General features: G+C 38.9%; 1 protein-coding gene across 2 annotated transcripts in view; it reads left to right on the forward strand.

Annotated features, from left to right (window-relative positions):
- Positions 1–22080, forward strand: part of MARCHF1 (membrane associated ring-CH-type finger 1) — a 1121888-nt gene that overhangs the window by 1039194 nt on the left and 60614 nt on the right. For both annotated transcript variants that reach the window (XM_043870936.1, XM_043870937.1), the window contains one exon: positions 9989–10169. In XM_043870936.1, the coding sequence (XP_043726871.1) occupies positions 9989–10169 (181 nt within the window). The remainder of the gene's footprint in view (positions 1–9988; positions 10170–22080) is intronic.

A 22080-nucleotide genomic window follows, 5' to 3' on the forward strand; every position in this document is an offset into this window, starting at 1 on the left:
ATGGGAGTTTCAGCTTCAGCATCAGTCCTTCCAATGAACACCCAGGACTGATCTCCTTTAGGATGGACTGGTTGGATCTCCTTGCAGTCCAAGGGACTCTCAGGAGTTTTCTCCAACACCACAGTTCAAAAGTGTCAATTCTTCAGCACTCAGCTTTCTTTATAGTCCAACTTTCACATGACTACTGGAAAAACCATAGCCTTGACTAGACGGACCTTTGTTGGCAAAATAATGTCTCTGCTTTTTAATATGCTGTCTAGGTTGGTCATAACTTTCCTTCCAAGGAGTAAGAGTCTTTTAATTTCATGGCTGCAATCATCATCTGCAGTGATTTTGGGGTAGTGATATAAAAACAGTGTCACATAAGCCAAAAAGGGAAGAAGCTTTAAGAAGGAGGGGTTAGTCCACACTTCAAAGGGACATCAGGAAAGATGAAAAACTAGAGAAGGTCCTTAGACCTGACTGTGAGGAGGGTGCTGGTAGCTTAGGAGAAAAGTAATTTCATTAGTACAGTAGATTTGGAAATATCTGCCTTACTTACATCATGGTCCTAGAGGTGAAAAATGACAGTCTCATGAAGTAAAACACAGACATTAAAAAATGAGTTGCTTTTATAAAAAGCATACAGTGCATTGCATTTACTACCTAGAAGCACTTTTGTTTATTTCATTGACTTTGGCAGTAATGATCTGCTTTGGGACAATATTTATATTTTGCAGTATTTTCTCATATATCTTATTGGAACCTGTGATAACCATATAAATTTTACAGATTAAAAAAAATCAACTATCTGGAAACTTGTCTGAGGTCACCAACATACAGAAGAGTGAAGCTAAATCCAATCCTAGTTTTCCTCTACACATACCTAAACGTACTCCCATGCCAAGATTTCTTTGAGATGTGTCTGTGATACAACTAACCTGGGGATTCCAATGTGTCATAACAACTCACCTGAATGAAGTCAAATTCATAACCTTAACCTTACAAGTGCTTGCTCTAAGCATCTTAACAAACTAACTGCTAAAAAGCTCTTAGTCCAACGCACTGGAAGCAATAACATTGATAAACCAAATTAATAGTAGCAGTAGCAGTAGATTGCATGCTAAAATTAACCAATTTAGCCATAAAAAAATGAACAAATATTTGGTTGAATACTATATGCCAGGTACGTACTCTTTTACTTAATCTTACTGACACCCTAAGAGTTATTTTTAGCTTAATTCTACACATGACTAAATGGAGATATTCTCCAGTTTACTAGACTAGAGAACAAAGATGTGAGTCAAGATAAGATTTGTTTGTGAACTTCAAACACCAAATAATTCTATAAACTTTATTTTTATTTTTTCTGTGACAATGGAAAAATACAACAAAAGGGAGGTGAACTAATCCTTAAGAGAGATGAATGCATCCTCTACATAGAGACAATTTTTGTCCTGTTTCCTCCCATTGTCAATATCAGTTCTTCAGCATCACTGTGTCTTTTGGCCTCTGAGAGCACAGGGTCCATGGGGTGGTTTCACTGGCTTCCCTGCTCAGTTCATCTAGACTCTGTGACAGCTATTTTCATACCATCTTCTCTGATGTGCCGGAATCCTTCACTTCTGGCCTTCCCTATCCTGACCTGGTGATCTGGAGACAGTGAGGTTGTGTTACCCGCTGTAGGATCACACTGACTAATGAGCATATACAGAGTCAGAGAATGTCCACCATAAACCCATATATCTCATCTGATCTGGGACCTCACAGCTGCTCCACAATTGTGATATTCATGCTTGCTTAATTTTCCATCACATTCTCCCAGTGGCTTTCTTTAATCATTTAGAGCCTCTGTGAGACCTTAAGCACCATGCCTCCCTGCCTTCCCTTTCATTACCTGTTGTCTGTTGTGTCAGGGAAGATAGTAAGACCATCCTTTAGGCTCAACTGCTGCACCTCCCCTTCCCCCACCTCCTCTCTATCTTCACCAACGTTCCTCCTCTGTCTTTTGCTCATGGGAAACTGTTGGCTTCCCTCCTGGGTATCCTTGCACTTGTCCAAAGATATTCCTCTGCCATCCTTTCTTTACCCACACTCCCCTAACTTCTCAAGAAACTTCGTCTGACCATGGGTCATTCTCTTGCTTGATTATTTCTTTAAATGTCTCCCTCTCTGTGACACCTTCACTTCTGCTTATGAACACGTTCACTTTTACTGTGAAAACAAAATGAAATGCAAATGAAAACTAAAATTTTCTGCTAAAATAGTCTGCTATCCTTTCACTGTGTTGCTGTATTTCTCAAAAAGAGAGATCATATCTCCTTACTCATTTATTTGAGCACTAATTTCTCATACGCTGCTTACTACCTTTCAACATGGCTTCTGCCCACCATACATTCTAATCATTTTTAGCTTAGAAAAGTGAATTCTAAGAATGGGTGCTCCAAAATGCAGCCATGCCAAATCTATGTGCTTTAGTTACTAAGTTGTGACCGACTCTTGCAACCCATGGACTGGAGAGCGCTAGGCCCCTCTAAAGCAGCTCTTAGAGGGAAGTTAATAACAATAGAGACTGCCCTCAAAAAAATAAGAAAAATATCAAATAAACAACCTAACCTACCACTTAAAAGAGTTGGAAACAGAACAAACAAAATCTAAAATCAGCAGAAGGAAGGAAATAATAAAGATCAGAGGAAATAAATAAAATAGAGATTAAAAACAATTTAAAAAATAATAAAAGCAAGAGTTAGTCCTTTAAAAGGCTAAAAATGGGCACCAAATAGGTGCCAAACTCTGAAGAATGATGACTAGCTTTGAGGAAAGATAACATCCAAATTAAATCATTACAAACACAGCAGTGTCCATAGATACTGTGCTCAAAGCTTGGAAATGAAGTATGGGGGGAAATATAAGTAGGGAAATGAGAAAATAGCAAATGAGAAGGTGACATGGAATATGGGAAGAGAATTGAGAAGCTGTTTGAAGGTTACGGGGATGATTGACTTTAAGAGTTCCATGTTATAGAAATGCTTTGTCTCCAAAGCTTGTAGTCATGGAAACCAAGCTGGGGTCCTTGGAGACCTTGGCACATTCTGTAGGCTGTCTCCCATCTCTTCCCCAGTGTCACCATATTGCTTCAGATTCTTTTATTTTTCAATTTTTATTGGAGTATACTTGATTTACAATGCTGTGTTCAATTGCAGGTGTACATCAAAGTGAATCAGTTATAGATAGATAGATGATAGATAAATAGATGATAGATAGATAGATAGATAGATCTCCACTCTTTTTTTAAAATATTTTTTTCCATTATAGAGTTTTGAGTAGAGTTCACTATGCTATACAGTAGGTCCTTATTAGATTTATGTTTCATAGATAAATTCATCTGTACCCTTTTTTTAATTTTTTTTGTACCCTTTTTTTGATTCCACATACAAGTGATATTCTATATTTGTCTTTCTCTGTCTAACTTACTTCACTCAGTATGACAATCTCTATGTCCACCCACATTGCTGAAAATGGCATTATTTTGTTCTTTTTTAATGGATAAATTGCTCAATGTTAAGGATCTGCCTGCCAATGCAGGATACTGGTTGAATCCCCAGGGATGGGAAGATCCCCTGGAGAATGAAATGGCAACCCACTCCAGTATTCTGCCTGGAAAATCCCATGGAGAGAGGAGCCTGGCGGGTTACAGTCCATAGGGTCACAAAAGAGTTGGACACGACCTAGTAACATTAAACAACAATATTGCAATGTATATATGTGCCATATCTTCTTTATCCATTCCTCTGTTGATAGATATTTAGATTACTTCCATATCCTGGCTATTGTAAATAGTGTTATGATGAACATTGGAATACACATATCTTTTCAAATTAGGGTTTTCTCCAGGTAGATGCCCAGGAGTGGGATTGCTAGGTCATATGGTAAATCTTTTTAGTTTTTAAATAACTTCCGTACTGTTCTCCATAGTGGCTGTACCAACTTGCATTCTCACAAACAGTGTAAGGCTTCCTTTTTTTCCACATCCTCCCCAGTATTTAGTGTTTATACATTTTTTTATGATGACCATTCTGGCCAGTGTGAGGTGATTCCTCTTTGTAGATTCTTAATACCTAGATGTTTATAATCATTGCCCAAATGAGGTCCCTGCCTTCAGATTCTTTTCTCTCTCTCACATGTTGATGCTAGTATCTGATTTTCTTTCCATGTAGCAAGAACTAAGAAAATGTGACCAAATGAAATAGTGAATGAAAAGAATTCTAAAGTTGCCTAGTCACTATGACCCTCACAAAGATAAATTATTAAAAAAAACACTTTTGCATAAAAAATATTATTTTACCTGAACCAAGGTGTCTTTACAAATGGATAGGGAACAGGAAATGGAGGTCATTTTAAGGTATATAAGACTGTGAAAAAAAAAAGAAGCCTACTTTTCTTAAAACTTAAACATTAATTATCTATGATGAAACAGATCACCAGCCCAGGTGGGATGCATGAGACAAGTGCTTGGGCCTGGTGCACTGGGAAGACCCAGAGGAATCGGGTGGAGAGGGAGATGGGAGGGGGGATCGGGATGGGGAATACGTGTAAATCTATGGCTGATTCATATCAATGTATGACAAAACCCACTGAAACGTTGTGAAGTAATTAGCCTCCAACTAATAAAAAATTTAAAAAAATTTTAAAAAAAGATAGAAACATGAAAAAAAAAAAAAACTTAAACATTAAAGGGGGCTTGAAGCTTCAAACACACACACTTTGTAAAATTTAATTTGCTAAATAGTATTTTGTGGTCCACTCTTTACAAAAAGCTAGAAATTATATGGAAGTAGATAACCATTCAAGTCATAAATGGTGAAAACCTAACACGTGTTGATTAGACTATAAACAGCCAGTTAAAATACTAAAATGCCAATAAAATCTATGAATTCAACCTGTTCTTTTCACCAGGTGACAGACACCAATGTAGATCACCAATGATTTTAAAAATCACTTAATTCCAAGTCTCAATTTCCTGTAAAGTGAAAGTACATCAAAATTATGATTATTTTATAATGCATTTTTATTATTGAACTCATTTTCTCTATATGATTATTATATTGGAAAAAGCATGTTTATATTTTTATTACTATGTTTTCATTTAAAATTTAGCAATTATGGCTTGTGTGAAGTGTCAATTTAAGAATTGTTTAATTCTTTCTGTAATGGCACTATCACTTTACTTTTCATTTCTAGTAGATATTTGAAATTGATATTTAGCTTTCAAATCCATTTAGAACAGTCTCAACATGGTTTGAAAAAGACTCTTGGGAACCAACATGAGTTGGATAACTTAGAAAAATTTCTTTCTTTTTTTTTTTTGAGAGAATAGCATCAAAACATGTATATTATCAAGGGTCAAACAGATCACCAGCCCAGGTTGGATGCATGAGACAAGTGCTCAGGGCTGGTGCACTGGGAAGACCCAGAGGGATGGGGTGGGGAGGGAGGTGGGAGGGGGGATCGGGATGGGGAATACATGCAAATCCATGGCTGATTCATGTCAATGTATGGCAAAAACCACTACAATATTATAAAGTAATTAGCCTCCAACTAATAAAAATAAATGGGAAAAAAAATTTCAAAATGCTAACACCATGTAAAAAGAAATCTTGTGCAACAGAAATGAAAATGAACCAAACTTTTGATTTTCCTGATGGGAAATAATCTTCAGTTCAGTTCAGCCTCTCAGCCATGTCCAGCTCTTTGTGACCCCATGGACTGCAGCACGCAAGGCTTCCACGTCCATCACCATCTCTCAGAACTTGCTCAAACTCATGTGCATTAAGTTGATGATGTCATCCAACCATCTCATCCTCTGTCGTCCCCTTATCCTCGCACCTTTAATTTTGCCCAGAATCAGGCTCTTTTGTAGTTTCAGCTTCAGCATCAGTCTTTCCAATGAATATTCGGAACTGATTTCCTTTAGGATTGACTGGTTTGGTCTTCTTGTTGTCCAAGGGACTCTCAAGAGTCTTCTCCCACACCTCAATTCAAACGCATCAGTTCTTTAGCACTCAGCTTTGTTTATAGTCCAACTCTCACATACATACTTGACTGCTGGAAAACCCATAGCTTTGACTAGATGGACCTTTGTCAGCAAAGAATCTTAACTTTACAAAAAAAAATAATATTGTTGGTGATGCTTCGGGTAATTTTCAGGAGAAATTTTTTAAAAGAATGTGTTAGACATAAGAAGTCTTGACAACAGTCAGGTTCAGTTCTGGTCAGTCTAGAATCAACAAGGTCCCTGTTTCCATCCACTTATAATGAATTACTTTTTCAAGTTTGCAAAAATTCAGAGTCTCAGAACCATCTCGGAAGCTGTGCAGCATTTGACCCATTTTTTGGTCATAAATTATCAGATGGGATTAACTGCACATTTTTCTTTTTCAAATAAGAAACTTTCCCCCATCCCTACAGACTTGTTATGGGTCAATGGGCATCAGTGACAGGCCAGAGGGGAGCTTTTGGTTTTATCATATGCTTCTCCCTGGAACTTTTAATTCAATTTTTGTTACTTGCAGAAGTTGGGGTGATTTATTTTATAAATTTTGTTTTCATCATTGTTGATAACAGTCAGACATTGTCTTTAACTCAGAATCACCATAATGTAAATGTTTCCTGCAAAGGGTCAGATAGTGAAGTCTTTGTGGCCACATGCATCTTCTTCAGGCCTAGAGTTATAGTATGAACACAGCTCTTAACAATACATATACATGTGTGCTGCTGCTGCTAAATCGCTCAGTCGTGTCTGACTCTGTGTGACCCCATAGACGGCAGCCCACCAGGCTCCCCCATCCCCGGGGTTCTCCAGGCAAGAACACTGGAGTAGGTTGCCACTTCCTTCGATGCATGAAAGTGAAAAGTGAAAGTGAAGTCGCTCAGTCGTGTCTGACTCTTAGCAACCCCATGGACTGCAGCCCACCAGGCTCCTCTGGCCATGGGATGTTCCAGGCAAGAGTACTGGAGTGGGTTGCCATTGCCTTCTCCATATGTGTGTGGGTGTGGTCCAAAAAAAAAAAAAAAAAAGAAACGTTATCTGCCAAAACATGCATAAGGAAGTATCACACCACAATATGCTGGCCCCTGATCTAAGGGAGGATCTCTGTGTGAAGTCAGTGAGAGAACAGGTTCAAAGGACTTCAGAAATATTAGCCACTCATAATGTATAATTTGTTAGGGCTCAGTTGTTCCAAAAATAAATATTACATAAAAATGATGTGCTTTAATGTAAACATATACATTAACACATGTAAAAGAGATAACCAGTGTGAATTTGCTCTATGACGCAGGGAACTCAAACCAGGGCTCTGTGACAACCTGGAAGGGTGAGATGGGGTGGGGAGTGGAAGGAAGTTTCAAGAGGGAGGGGATATATTGTACCTATGGCTGACCCATGTTAACATATGGCAGAAACCAACACAATATTGTAATTATCCTTGAATTAAAAATAGTTTTTTTAATTGGAGATGTACAGCTAAAAAAATGATATGCTTTAGAAACCCAGATTTGCTTTCCTTAGTCACTTTTATAATAAGTTAGAGTTTGTTGATTGAACAATTTCTTGACTCAATGAGCATCTACTGATCAATACTCTATCAGCAACAGGTATGATATAAATTATACTAAGCTTTGATCCTAGGATCTACAGGTTTGGAGAGAGGACATATTTCAGTTTCATATTAAATAGGCTCTGAGATAATTTTTAGTTTTATCTTTTTATAAATTTTCATTGGAATATAGTTGCTTTACAAAGTTGTATTAGTTTCTCCTGTACAGCAAAGGGAATCAGCTATAACATATACATACATCTCTTTTTTGGATTTCCTTCCTATCTAGGTCACCACAGAGCACTGAGTAGAGTTTCCTGAGATATACAGTAGATTCTCGTTGGTTATCTATTTTGTGAAATAAAGGAAAAGTGTTAGTCACACAACTGTGTTTGACTCTTTGTGACCCTATGGACTCTAGCCAGCCAGGCTCCTCTGTCCATGGAGTTCTCCAAGCAAGAATACTGGAATGGGTAGCCACTCCCTTCTCCAGGGGGTCTTCCCATCCCAAGGACTAAACCCTGGTCTCCTGCATTGCAGACAGATTCTTTATCATGCGAGCCACAAAGGAAGCCCAGTCAATAGTCTATATATGTCAATCTCAATTTTTAGCTTTTCCCCACTAAGCCAGCCTTTGACAGCTACCCCTAACACTGCTACTTTGTAATTCCATCCAGGGGAAGGCAGACACTAGTTTTGAACTTTCCCTTGTTCTATCTTTTCACTCCACCCAAAGAACTTTTGAAGTCAGTGTTGCTGTTTGCTTACTTTGTCTTTACTGAAGAAAAAGAGATTCAGAATATTAGCGTACTGTGTCATACTTCTTTATTTTGAAGTTAGGGGAGGGTTAAGTTTCAATTCCTGTTATCTCATTGAAGTAACAATCTGACCAACCAACCACTGCATTTCCCCTGGGAGACAGTTGAGCTAGATAAACATACTTTAAAATCCGCTTTTTTAAAAAGCACTGCTTCTGGTGAAGATGGCTGAAAGGAAAGAACAGCAGTAGTAATTCAAACATTCTTCCAGCCTGTCACTATGACTCAGCTCCAAAAAATAACTATACAAGTGTTCTGGGAACATTCCATTCATATTTCTAACAGATTTCAAGCAATATTTCTAATCAAATTTAGGAACAACTTCTATAGCTTCTAGATAATAAGAATTATTGAAGTTGTAAGATTTGAATTTGTGACCTCATGTCATGAAAAGCTTATCTCATCCAATGAGGAAAACAAGTTTGTTTTTAAAATTTGAAGATGAGAATAATGGAGATTTTATAGACTGAATCTATGACATTAGAAATCATAGTAATTCAGTAAGCTGCTTGAAATAAGAACTTTTAGGAAGACATAGTAATTAACATTTTAAAACAGTAGCTGAACTTTACTGTTTACTGTAGCTAAACTTTCTGTAACCAAAGACTTTCATGGCAATGATGATTATTAAAGTTTAACCCATTTGTTGTGAACAAATGTGTGCATCTTCCCAGGAAATTTTTTATAATATTTCCAAGCTGATACTGTCTATATTCACTTTATTCCATGCCAACACACTAAATTTTTTCAGAATTCTTTCACATTGGTAGAATATCATATGTACTAAATTACACACCCTCTGAAACTATTGTCAAAATAAAACAATGAGATTATCAGATTCCAACATTCCTTAGAATACTAAACTGTAACTTTAATATATGAAAGAAAGCTTGTGTCTATGGACACTGACTTTTTTTTTTTTTTTTTGGAGTATAATTCCTTTACAATGGTACACTGACTTTTATTTTTTTATTTTTTTGAACTTTTTATTTTGTATTGAAGTATAACTGATTAACAATGTTGTGGTAGTTTCAAGTGAACAGTGAAGGGACTCAGCCATACATATACATGTATCCATTCTCCCTCAAACACCGCTCCTATCCAGGCTGCCACAAAACACTGAATAGAGTCCCATGTCCTATATGATAGGTTCTTTTTGGTCATCAATTTTAAATAAAACAGTGTGTACATGACCTTCCCAAACTCCCTAACTATCCATCCAAACAAACAGCTGTAAGTTTGTTTTCTAAGTCTGTGAGTCTCTTTCTGTTGGGACACTGACTTTTGATAGATAAAAGTGGGGGCACAGCTCAATAGTTAGTCTATTAAAATTTATTTCCCTGGAGGAATGATTGTGCATTTTTGATGTACAGGTGTGTAAAGCCCCAGGATATGACCTAAGAGTCCAGCAATGACTAAGGCAAGTGAAAGGAAATTAATATTGACCACTTATTTAGCTCCAGCATTAAGTTGAATTGAAACATTTGTGGTTCCAAATGTGAGGTTGTAGATTCCAATAAGCCTAGGATGCTCAAGGAGGAAGATATGGTGTGCACCCTGGGAGATCTCACCTGCTTGCTGTGTCCTCCCCAGGATCTGTCACTGCGAAGGGGACGAGGAGAGCCCACTCATCACGCCCTGCCGCTGCACAGGCACCCTACGCTTCGTGCACCAGGCCTGCCTGCACCAGTGGATCAAGAGCTCGGACACACGCTGCTGTGAGCTGTGCAAATATGACTTCATCATGGAGACCAAGCTCAAGCCCCTGCGGAAGGTACCGTGTTGCCTGGACCAGTTCAAGAGAGCTGGCAAGACAGGCTTCTCTTTTTAAATTGAAGTATAGCTGAATTCAGCAAAAATGTACAGTGTTATGTCACTTTCAGGTGTACACCAAGGTGATTCAGTGATGCATACATATTAAAAGCACATTTCCACAATAAGATTTTGCTAATGTGCTAACATCCACTAAGACTACACACCATGTGTTGGGCTCAATATGGAAAACGCAACCAAGTTTTCCCAGATAATTCTCCATACTTCTGTCTTAGGTTCTGGGGCCTCTGATTTTTGTATCACTCTTCAAAGTCAAAAAGCCATGTGCATGTGTATGCATGTGTGAATGTGCTTGTGAGTGTATCCAAAATATACCTATGGGTCAATGTAACTGAACTGATGGAAGGGAACTGTGAGAACATTGTACTTACTGAAGTCAATTCCCAAGACGGTTAGACAATAGACCACAAAGATTAAACAATATGAAGTCACATAATGTTTTGAAAACCAAGCATTTGGTAAGAAAGAGAATGATCTCTTCTATAAGGTGTGGAGACTTTCTTGTGTTTGCCTTTATCTGGGGATTTGGTTTTGTTGTGGGAGTGTGTAATTTCCTCAATTCTGTCTCATCACAACAAAAATTTGAAGCGACGGACGTTAAAGCCCTTGGACAGACTGTGTCACAGCCGTAGGACAGATCAGTGTTACGGCTCCGAGTTACAGCTCAGTTTTATTTAGAAAATAAAGCAAAATACATCCTTGAGGAGTGATGGCATGCCAACCCAAAAGATGCAAAGAGAAGAGAGAGAGAGAGAACCTTGGCCCTTTGGCTCCTCTTTTTATATGTTTTTCCTCCTCCTCTGGGCCTGACCTATGTAAATTGGACTAGCCAGGAGTGCTATTTGTTCTACCTAAGGTCCTCACTCTGGTCCTTGGACCTTCCTTTGTTCTATTGTCGTGGGCTTTTCCCTTCCTTGTCTTTTAGCCACCACCATTCTGGACTCCTGTTTCCTAGTCCAACTACCCAACAGTTTGATGGTTCATGTAAGAAAAGTATCATTTTCCATATTGTGCACCAAGCTGTAAGACAGAGGTAGTGTTTTTAACTATAAACTTAATCTTCAAATTTCTCATTTGTGCTATATTTTTCTAAATAATGAAGATAATATTTGAGATAAGTATAAAGTTAGCATCTAGCTCAGTGCTGGAAAAGGATAGATTGTAAAGGAGCAAATGAAGACAATGAACTTTACCTAATTCATGTGTAACAGTTTTGTCATTGTTGTTCAGTTGCTAAGTTGTGTCTGACTCTTTGTGAACCCCATGACTGCAGCACGCTAGGCTCCTCTGTTCTTCACTATCTCCCGGAGTTTGCTCAAACTCATGTCCATTGAGCAGGTGATGCTATCTAACGATCTCATCCTGTGCCACCCTCTTCTGCTTTTGCACTCAATCTTGCTCAGCATTAGGGTCTTTTCCAATGAATCAGCTCTTCACATCAGGTGTGATACTGTGACCCTGAATTTTGGGCTCACAGGTGGTGGGTGGTGCTCGTGGTAAAGAACATGCCTGCCAGTGCAGGAGATGTAACAGACACGGGTTTGATCCCCATCTTATTTTTTGGCCTAACTCCAGTCTTACCTATTTAGATACTTCAACTTCCAAAGGAGAGTATGGAAACTGCAATTTAAATAACAAATCTAGCTAAGATTGCATTTTATTTAAATTTCATGCAAAGAAAAAGTGGACAAGAGTGACGGGTTCCAGGGCAAGCAAAGTGTAGAGCAAACAAGAATTTTCCAATAGGCATCCAATTGGTGGCTGGCTATTGCAATTCTTTGTTAATTCTGTAAATTATGGAGAAACAGAATAAACAGCCACTGCTTTGCAGTAGCCTTGATTTTTTACATCTGCCTGTGGTTATAGATGTCAAAGTTGGTGCACAACATATCTTTGAGTTATGGATTTTCTTTTTCTTCTTTTTTTTCTTTTTTTATTTTCTTAGCATATGGGGTGACCTGAGTTCAAAAAGGTGAGACTCTGCTCCTCCAGGTCCCAAAGCAATCAATGCCAGAAATAGACGTGGACCCTTCCTCCTTGCCCTTTGCTCTATCTGCTGAAAGATGCTGTGTGCTGTCTGGAGCTGCTAAATGACACATCATGCTCTGTGATTCTGTACATTTTTCCTCTTAGCCCTCAGGGAAGTACCAATTGTTTCATGACATCTGTATAGTTCTCCATTTTTTTCAACATACATCTGTACAAAGTTTTCATTTCAACTCTGTCAAAAACAATATTTCAATTTGAGAACAGTCTAGAATAAAATATTCTAATTTCCTCTTCTTTATACCATCTACTGTCATGGTCTGGGCATGAGTTGGAAAAGAATTTCCAGACATGAGACAGAATGAGAGGGAAATAAAGTTTATTAGAATGGGAGACACTGTTAGAACAGCATGCCAGTTCAATGGAGAACCGTCGCTAAACAAGGGGTCCTTAGTCCACTTCATACATGGGGTACAAGGACTGGGATAGGGGTCTTGTGGTTCCTTTGCAAATTGGATGGGGCACATATACTGAGTGGGGGAAGAGTAAGGCAAATACCTTCTCCCCATGGGGTAGGGGGGAGAGAGGTTATACTTCTCAGGAGGACCTGAAATCTGTTAATAGTTACAACGTGGGAAAAGGAAAGACGATAAGTGTACGGTTTTTCTGATCCTGCATTTATCCCTGCATTTATCTGGTCTTTTCATCCTTGAGTCACTACATTCCCCCCTGTCTTTATTTTTAGGGCCAATTCTTTGGCCCCTTTTGATACTCTGCTCATGTCTAACTATCTACCTATTTCCCTTCTCAGGCATTTGGGAACCCAGTGTCAGGGGAAAGGGGGCAACGGCCACTCTGACTTCAGGCTGTACGGGGCCATCATGGGGCTGTGGGTTCCCTATGCCTGCTGTCTGTCAGGGTGCATTTACAGAGGGAGATGAGAGTCCATGGGATGATAAGGCAGTTTGTTTCCACATTGTCTGGGTGTTGGCCATGGAATATTCTTGTTATACTATCACTGGGAGATTTGTTGTATTCTAGAAGAAAAAAACTTTAAGTTAAAGATATATGGCTCAAAGATTAATAGAAGTAGAAAAGCTGCTAGGGAGCTAGCCAGGAGAACCAGGAGTAGACAAAGACATTGGTTCATGATGCTAGTATTTCTCTAGATAGGAGAAAATGCAAGAATTTGGGTTCATAAAATCTTTACCTGGAAACATCTGACTCTCTGCAGGCCGATTCTTCTGGGCTTTTCCCAGAGCACAGAGTGCCTTATTTCTGATCTCTACCCTGAACTCGTCTCAGGGCATGTCAGCAGCTTGCAGTGGTCATGATGTAATCTTTGCAGAGGCAGCTGGCAAGTGCCAACTTTCAGTCAGCAGGGTCCCTTCTCAGCCACATATTTGGCCATGCTTTGGGGGCATTTCATGGCCATCTGTGTCCCACGGTGCTGGGAAGGCACATTTCCAGGTCTAGGGAAGATGCCATTGATAGGCCCACTCTGTGTGCCTATCACTGGACCAGGCCTTGTAAGTAACAAAAGTCTCTGCACCATACCTGACCCACTAGCCTTGTGGTCCAGGAAAATATTCTCTCTTGTTGCTTCTTCCCTTATCTAGAGTTATGTTATTACAATCATTGATCTCATATGGAGTAACATAAGAAACAATCTTCTGAAACAAGTGACATAGAAAATAATACAGCTAGCAGTTATTAGTAAGGTCACAAGCCAGAATTTAAGTCAAGAACTTTCATTAGGTATAGCCCAGTATACCCAGGTCATCTGACTTACTTAAATGAATATAGCCAGGTGTGAATCTCCTGGTTGTGCATCATGGAGCATCTGACCTTTATCCAAAGATTAGTTATTGAGATAAGCTTTAGAAACAAACTTAGAGTGTTCTCTTTAATAACAATTAATCAAACCTTTTAGCAATATAACATAACAACAAGGAACTAGCTCAGAAGTGAGTTGTAGTAAACACAGACCTTAATTAACAAAACTAGAACTTAATAAGAGAAATATATATTTATTTTTTTGTCATTGTGAGAGCATTAACCCTGTAGCCAGGGAAGGCTTTAACTCATCAAATAAAAATGAGGTTTGTCAGGGAGCTGGGAAAATCCAAGTGGCCATCTTGGATTTCCCATAGCACTGACTCTTTGATTTACAGCTATTGTTCACCCATTTTTAATTTCCTGATTTAGTAGTAGGCTGTTGCCATGTTTTAAAGACATCCGGATAGCAGAAGTCTAATCGTGAGGGCTTATTTTTTGTAGAAGCAGAATGAACTTTGTCTACATGTACAATAATCTTAAATAATGCTTCTTTACCAAAGTAACAAAAGATTTTAAAAACAAATATAAATAACTTAAAGGCAAAGAAATTCATAATTTGTTATCAAAAGCTGCATTCTAAGAAAACTTTGTTCCCTTAACATAGAGAGTAAACTAAATTCCAGTCTGCTACCAGTTTACCAGATAACAAACAAAATTTGTAACACTTTAACATGATAACTAGAATTATAATTGACCATATTTTATCAGGGCATATCAGATATATATGAATTCCACATAATTTTAGGATATCTATATTAGTAACATCAACCATACAGTATAATCTGAGAAGATTTATCACCCCTTCAACAGCACTTTCCATGTAATTTAACATGTCCAATGAACCCAGGTAGTTTAATAGCTCTTTGGGATGTCTCAAGTGCCCTCTGAAGCATCCCAAAGTCAGCTAGAAGTCAAGTTATTTAAGAAGTTTTGTTGATAAATATCAAAAGGATTTATAACACTGTTAGATAGAATCATATAGATCACTGTGAAACATTATATTCACTTAACCAAAGTAACAAAGAATATTTCAAAGTAAACATAGATGAGATCACTTCAGAGGTAAAGAAACTTAAAATTCATTATCAAAAACAATTCAACATCTCAAGAAAACTTGTATTTATGCACAAAACTATTCCCTTGGAGTTTACTTTCCATAAAACCTTATCAGTTTCTGTACCCATTACTTTGTTCTCCCATCCTGAAACAGCCACCTGTAAGTCAGACCTAGTTCCTTTTCCCTTCATAAAATGTAATTTCATTCCTCATACCTTCTTTACTGAAAACACACATCCTACTTTCCTTAAACAACCAAGAACTGACTTTTATATTAACATTCTATAGATTGGTGAACATGAATACCGGTAATAATTTCTAAAAAAAAAAAAATTCTAGAGAACATCTCAGGATGGCGTCAAACATTATTCATTAATAGTCCAAAATCTCTAGCTTCTCTGTCTGTATGAGGAAGTTAGTGTTCAGTAATGAATGTTTCAGAATCTTATTTTATTTGGAAATGACTTGGCTATTGTCACTTAGCTTAGCACAACCCTAGAAATTCAGGTTACCAAAATCTGGAGAGACTATTTCAGACAGACATTTCTAAAGTGTAATTATTCTTAATAGTTTGTCTAAAAACTCATATCTCATTTACTTTTTTTTTAGGAGTTTTGTTCTTTTTGTTTTTTCTAGAGGTACTTTCCTTGTTGACAAACTTGTAACAGATACAGCAATATAACAATATTTAGCTTATAATAAACCAAAGCACAGAATGAAAATCCTATGCCTAATGACTCTTAGATATGTCTATATTAGATTATCAAACAAACATTAATACTAGTTATTTAATATTGAATATTTCCCAATTCACATGGATCTGAAATTCATTTAGGTTAATTTTTCTTGTATTTAGAATTGCCTGACTTGTAAGTGCTTACTTTTCTTTAGGCCAATTAAATTAGAACTCATTTACAACTTCAGCAATATTAAAAATAAAAAAAAAAAAAAAGACACACACTAAGACATACATAAATCCAGACAGACAGAGATCTCATAGTTTCCTGCCTGAAATTTAACACATCTCTTTGACCCTTTTTTGTTTGTTTGTTTGTTTTTTTGGCTTAAAGTTCTAGCTGCCAAAGGCTGAGGTCTCAGGCAAAGTGGGCAGTGTATTTCAAGGACATGGGAAGGGTTAACTTCAAGCTTTTCCCTAGGCAGGCCTTTTAACAAGCTAGTTGTTCTTAATTTCATATGCAAAAAGGACCAGTTTTGCAGTTTCCAAGACAAAAAAGAATTTAATTTTAACCAGTTTTCTCTAGTGTCTAAAAAATATCATGGCCATCCTGTATCGAAAAGTCATCTTTCCTTTCTGTAGTCATAGTCTTATAGCTAAAATATAGACCAGTTCAGTTCAGTCACTCAGTCGTGTCCGACTCTTTGCGACCCCATGAACCTCAATACTCCAGGCCTCCCAGTCCATCAACAGCTCCCAAAGTCCACCCAAACCCATGTCCATTGAGTCAATGATGCCATCCAACCATCTCATCCTCTGTTGTCCCCTTCTCCTCCTGCCCTCAATCTTTCCCAGCATCAGGGTCTTCTCAAATGAGTCCGCTCTTCACATCAGGTGGCCAAAGTATTGGAGTTTCAGCTTCAGCATCAGACCTTCCAATGAACACCCAGAACCGATCTCCTTCAGGATGGACTGGTTGGATCTCCTTGCAGTTCAAGGGACTCTCAAGAGGCTTCTCCAACACCACAGTTCAAAAGCATCCATTCTTCAGCGCTCAGTTTCTTTACAGTCCAACTCTCACATCCATACATGACCACTGGGAAAACCATAGCCTTGACTAAATGGACCTTTGTTGACAAAGTAATGTCTCTGCTTTTCAATATACTGTCTAGGTTTGTCATAAGTTTCCTTCCAAGGAGCAAGCGTCTTTTAATTTCATGGCTGCAAGTCACCATCTGCAGTGATTTTGGAACCCCAAAAAATAAAGTCAGCCACTGTTTCCACTGTTTCCCCATCTATTTGCCATGAAGTGATGGGACCGGATGCCATGATCTTAGTTTTCTGAATATTGAGCTTTAAGCCAAATTTGTCACTCTCCTCTTTCACTTTCATCAAGAGGCTTTTTAGTTCCTCTTCACTGTCTGCCATAAGGGTGGTGTCATCTGCATATCTGAGGTTATTGATATTTCTCCCAGCAATCTTGATTCTGGTGTGTGCTTCTTCCAGCCCAGCATTTCTCATGATGTACTCTGCATATAAGTTAAATAAGCAGGGTGACAATATACAGCCTTGATGTACTCCTTTTCCTATTTGGAACCAGTCTGTTGTTCCATGTCCAGTTCTAACTGTTGCTTCCTGACCTCCATACAGGTTTCTCAAGAGGCAGGTCAGGTGGTCTGGTATTCCTATCTCTTTCAGAATTTTCCACAGTTGATTGTGATCCACACAGTCAAAGGCTTTGGCGTAGTCAATAAAGCAGAAATAGATGTTTTTCTGGAACTCTCTTGCTTTTTCGATGATCCAGCAGATATTGGCAATTTGATTTCTGGTTCCTCTGCCTTTTCTAAAACCAGCTTGAACATCTGGAGGTTCATGGTTCACATATTGCTGAAGCCTGGCTTGGAGAATTTTAAGCATTATTTTACTAGCATGTAAGATGAATGCAATTGTGCTTTAGTTTAAGAATTCTTTGCCATTGCCTTTCTTTAGGATTGGAATAAAAACTGACAGAATGTGGTCGACTGGAGAAAAGAATGGCAAACCACATCAGTATTCGTGCCTTGAGAACCCAATGAACAGTATGGAAAAAAAAAAAAAAATACATATATACACCAAATAGTGTTCAAATTGACTCTGATATCAGGGGCAGATCAGCTGATTAAAATCTCAGATTATCCCTCTTGTGGGAAGTGAGGTCTTTGTCTCATCAGAAGAATCTGAAGAGTTAAGGGAACTTGCAGGAGTGGGAGAAGCCTTGTTTCTCCCACCTTGAGAAACAGGAGTAGTTAGAAGGGAATTCTTTAGGATGTTCAGGAGTGGGGGAGGCTTTGTTCCCTCCCCACCTAAGAGAGAAGTGTAGTCAGAAGGGGATTCTTTAAAATGTTTTTGATCCTTCCGGCTTTTGAATATAGGAGAAAGACCTGGACCAAAGGTAACCTCAGAATCCTTTCCTAGAGATCATGTGGATATGAAAGTTCGAGTAGGGGTCATCTAAGAAATCTGATGGAGAGAGACAGAGGGGGACAGGACATAGAGAGGCAAAAGAACGTAAGGAAATTCTGAGTCCTATCCCTGTTGTTGGCAAAAGCAAGTGTCCACTCAGAGACCATTTTTGGGGGGTCCCCCAGTTTGTATTGGGGCTTGACCTTTGGCAGGGTCAAAATTTTCAAATTTCTGAGAATGTAGCCAAGGGGTGAGTCTGAGAGAGGCTCCCAGGATGTACCAGAACCCACTCTTAGCCTACCTACTGAGTGTCATTGGCTCTCGGACGACAGAAAGGCTTCCCTTTTGCCCCAGTGATCTCTCCATGCGACTAACAGCACAAAATGGCTGACTATCCCAACAGTCGCATCCGACAGTGAGAGGTGACCCCTGGGAACTGTGCAGCTTAGGCACCCTGTGACCCGGGCAGAGAAAGACAGCGATCCTGGGGAGCAACCAGGTGACTCACCATTTGGCGATTCCCTGAAACATGGAAGGCACTCTTGGGATGGCCCAGAGGCAACACCTAGACTCCAGTAAATTAATCTAGACCAAAAGGGGAAGAAGTGAAAGTGACAGGAAGAAGACTGAGGAATCCGCCTTGCAATCCTATCAGGGAGGCGGTGGCCGGGGGACAAAGGTCTCTGTTTTGCTTCAACCACTATGTGCCTGACCCACGCCCACACAGTAGCGGCTGGCTTGGTCCTCAGTTGGAAAGAAGACAAAAGAGAGACCCTCACCTGTTCAGGTAGCAGTCCCGGGGCTCTGTGGGCAGTGGGGCCTTCGGAACACACCAGAGGGGAACCCTGCTCAGAGTTCGTCAGTTGTTTCCACAGCACCTGTCTGTTCTCAGAGGGTCCCTGTGAAAAAGGAGAAGTGAGGAGGTGGGAAAGAGACCCCAAGCTCCCAGTTCGGGCCACCAAAAATGTCCGTGGTCCAGGCACAGGTTGGAAAACAATCTCCAGACCTGAGACAGAATGAGAGGGAAATTAGAAGTTTATTAGAATGGGAGATGCTATTAAGACAGTGGACCAGCTCAAGGGAGAACCAACACTGAACAGGGGTCCTTAGTCCACTTTTGTACCTAGGATACAAGGACTGGGATAAGTGTCTTGTGGGTCCTTTGCGGATTGGATGAGGCACGTATAATGAGTGGGGGAAGAGTAAGGCAAATACCTTCTCCCCTGGGGTAGGGGGGAGACAGGTTATACTGCCCAGGAGGACCTGACATCTGTTAATAGTTTAAAAATATGGGAGAGGGAAAGGCAATAGGGTCTGGTTTTTCTGTTCCTACATTCCAAGACCCTCCTTGGTTTTATCTGTTCTTTTTGTCCTTGGGTCACTATGTCTACTCCTCCCCATTTTTGTATCACAACCAAATACATGGTGCTGTGTGGACCTTCAAAAGTCCTCTTCTACCTTCAGCTTTTCTAGAACCCTTTCTTCATATTCTATTCCCAATAAGTTAAAATCCCTTCAAGAGATCTTTTTCCCCCTCAACCAACCTGTTTATAAATCAGAGAAAGGCAGTGAATATATCTGCCTTTTTCATCTTAATAATAAACATATTGCACCAACCTGTCTGTCTGTTAATGAAATGCCCTGGTTACTTGTTTCAAATGTTTCAGTGATTGGTCATAAGTATTAATGGAGGGCAGCATGTCCACATCCGTCATCTCTGATAGCTGTTGTGTGTCTACAGAGGATGTCAGAGTCTAATGCAGAGGCTGCTGCACTACAGCCCACAGATGTGTTTCACTTGACCCACAGGGCTGAAAATCTGAATTGGTTATTATTTCATGTAAAATCCCATACATCTGTATTTGTTTGAAAACCACTATATCTGGCTTGACTGGAACCACATTTCCATAAGACAACAATTAGTGTAGCCAGTGAGTGGCTAGCCGCTTTGAGAGGTTGTTTGCCCTCAAGGACCCTGTATCTCTCAATCTTGCCCTTTTTCTGATCCTAAGAGATCACCTTTCATCTGAGCATCTCTGTGACTCTGGTGTATGGATCTGAATTTTCAACTCATGGTCTAACACAGTCCTAGACATGAGAAACAAGCATGCTATTCCTGCTTTTATGATTTATGGACTTTAAGAACCCAGGGGGAAAAGAAAGACTCCACATTTTCATTTTCTCCCTTAAAACTATGTGGCCCAGGGATAATACTTCAGTGGCAGTATCTGAAATGGCTTTTCAGATTTTGAAATGATGTGAACAGACATGAGGCATATTTAAATGGTTCTGGGTGGTTTATTTTCATGGCACTAAGATTCATCAACAGTTTTCTTTTGGTAGTTTTTAAGTGGTCATTGAGAATGACAGGTATAGCATTTAATTAGAATACATTCAAAGTACATCCAATTAACTGCTTTCAACTCAGTAATTCTATTACAGTTTTATTACATTCTAAAGACCAGCCACATGAAACAATTAATTTAGCTAATGACTCTGAATGTCTATCATTAGCTGATGGAGACAGGAGGTTCTGTTGAGATGAAACGGTTTCTTAAAGTAGAAAGGTGCAAATCTTCATACTCTGATGAACCTTGAGGTGTGATAGCCTCTAAAGATATCAGTGAAACTTTACTGCATTAATTGCTACTATTACTACACCAAGATCTACAGTTAGTGAACTCATCAGGGTATCCTAATGTTTCCAGAAGAAAATCTCTAAAGTCTAAATAAAATCAAGGGCTTATTTGAGAAAAAGCAGTTTTCATCACCTTAAGTCCTTAGCTCAGCTACTCTTATAACCCTCAATAGAAGTCTCATTAATCTACTGAGTTACCAAGAATCAGAAATAAGTCTCAGGGCCCAGGAAAGTAAAAATATAGAAAGCACGGTGATGACTCAGTACAATCTGGGACGGCACGACAATCTTGGTTGAGAAAAGTAAACTAATCTGTTCTGAAGCTGAAGAACTGCACGGGACTCAGACCCGAATCCCTCCTGAATATGAGAAACCAATGCTGGACAGAAAGCTAAGCTCATGAAGACAGCAAAAGCTCCTAACTCTGTGTGTCCTCCCCTAAAAGAGTCCCCTACATAGTTTCCTATTTACAAACTATTTGGCAAATATATAACACAAAATATTCAAGTCTGTGCATCCTTTTATTCCCTGTCTCATTTCTACAAACAAAATGAGGCAATGAATCAATTTCATTAAATTACCTTTACTTTAGTAACAATTAGGTAGACCCATATGCACTTGTCATTTTTGTAGGTCAATACGGTTGAAAACTGGAAAGTTCCTAAATATAAATTCTGTATGAACTTATGATGCTAATTAAAAAGGAATAAAAATTTTGATGTCTTTTTAAATTTATCAGAGTATAGGTGATTTACAATGCTATGATAATTTCTGCTGTACAGCAAATTGATTCAGATATATATATATATTCTTTTCCATTATGGTTTATCACAGGATATTGAATATAGTTCCCTATGCGGCTGCTACTGCCAAGTCACTTCAGTCGTGTACGACTCTGTGCAATCCCATAGATGGCAGCCCACCAGGCTCCCCCGTCCCTGGGATTCTCCAGGCAAGAATACTGGAGCAGGTTGCCATTTCCTTCTCCAAATAGTTCCCTATACTATACAGCATTTTCATATGTCTACATTTCTACCATAATGACTTACAATGCTTTAGTTGAAATACCTATTTTAAAAAATAAAGAATTGTATTTAACAACTACTGTGTTAATTTTTTCCTTTTCTTAATTTGATATAGCATCCATCTTCTGAACAGCCAAGAGCCAATGCAAGTCACCATAGCAAATAAACCAACCAAAGAGTGCTATTAATT

Source organism: Cervus elaphus, chromosome 17 (assembly GCF_910594005.1).
Source record: "Cervus elaphus chromosome 17, mCerEla1.1, whole genome shotgun sequence".
NCBI classification, from domain to species: Eukaryota; Metazoa; Chordata; class Mammalia; order Artiodactyla; family Cervidae; genus Cervus; species Cervus elaphus.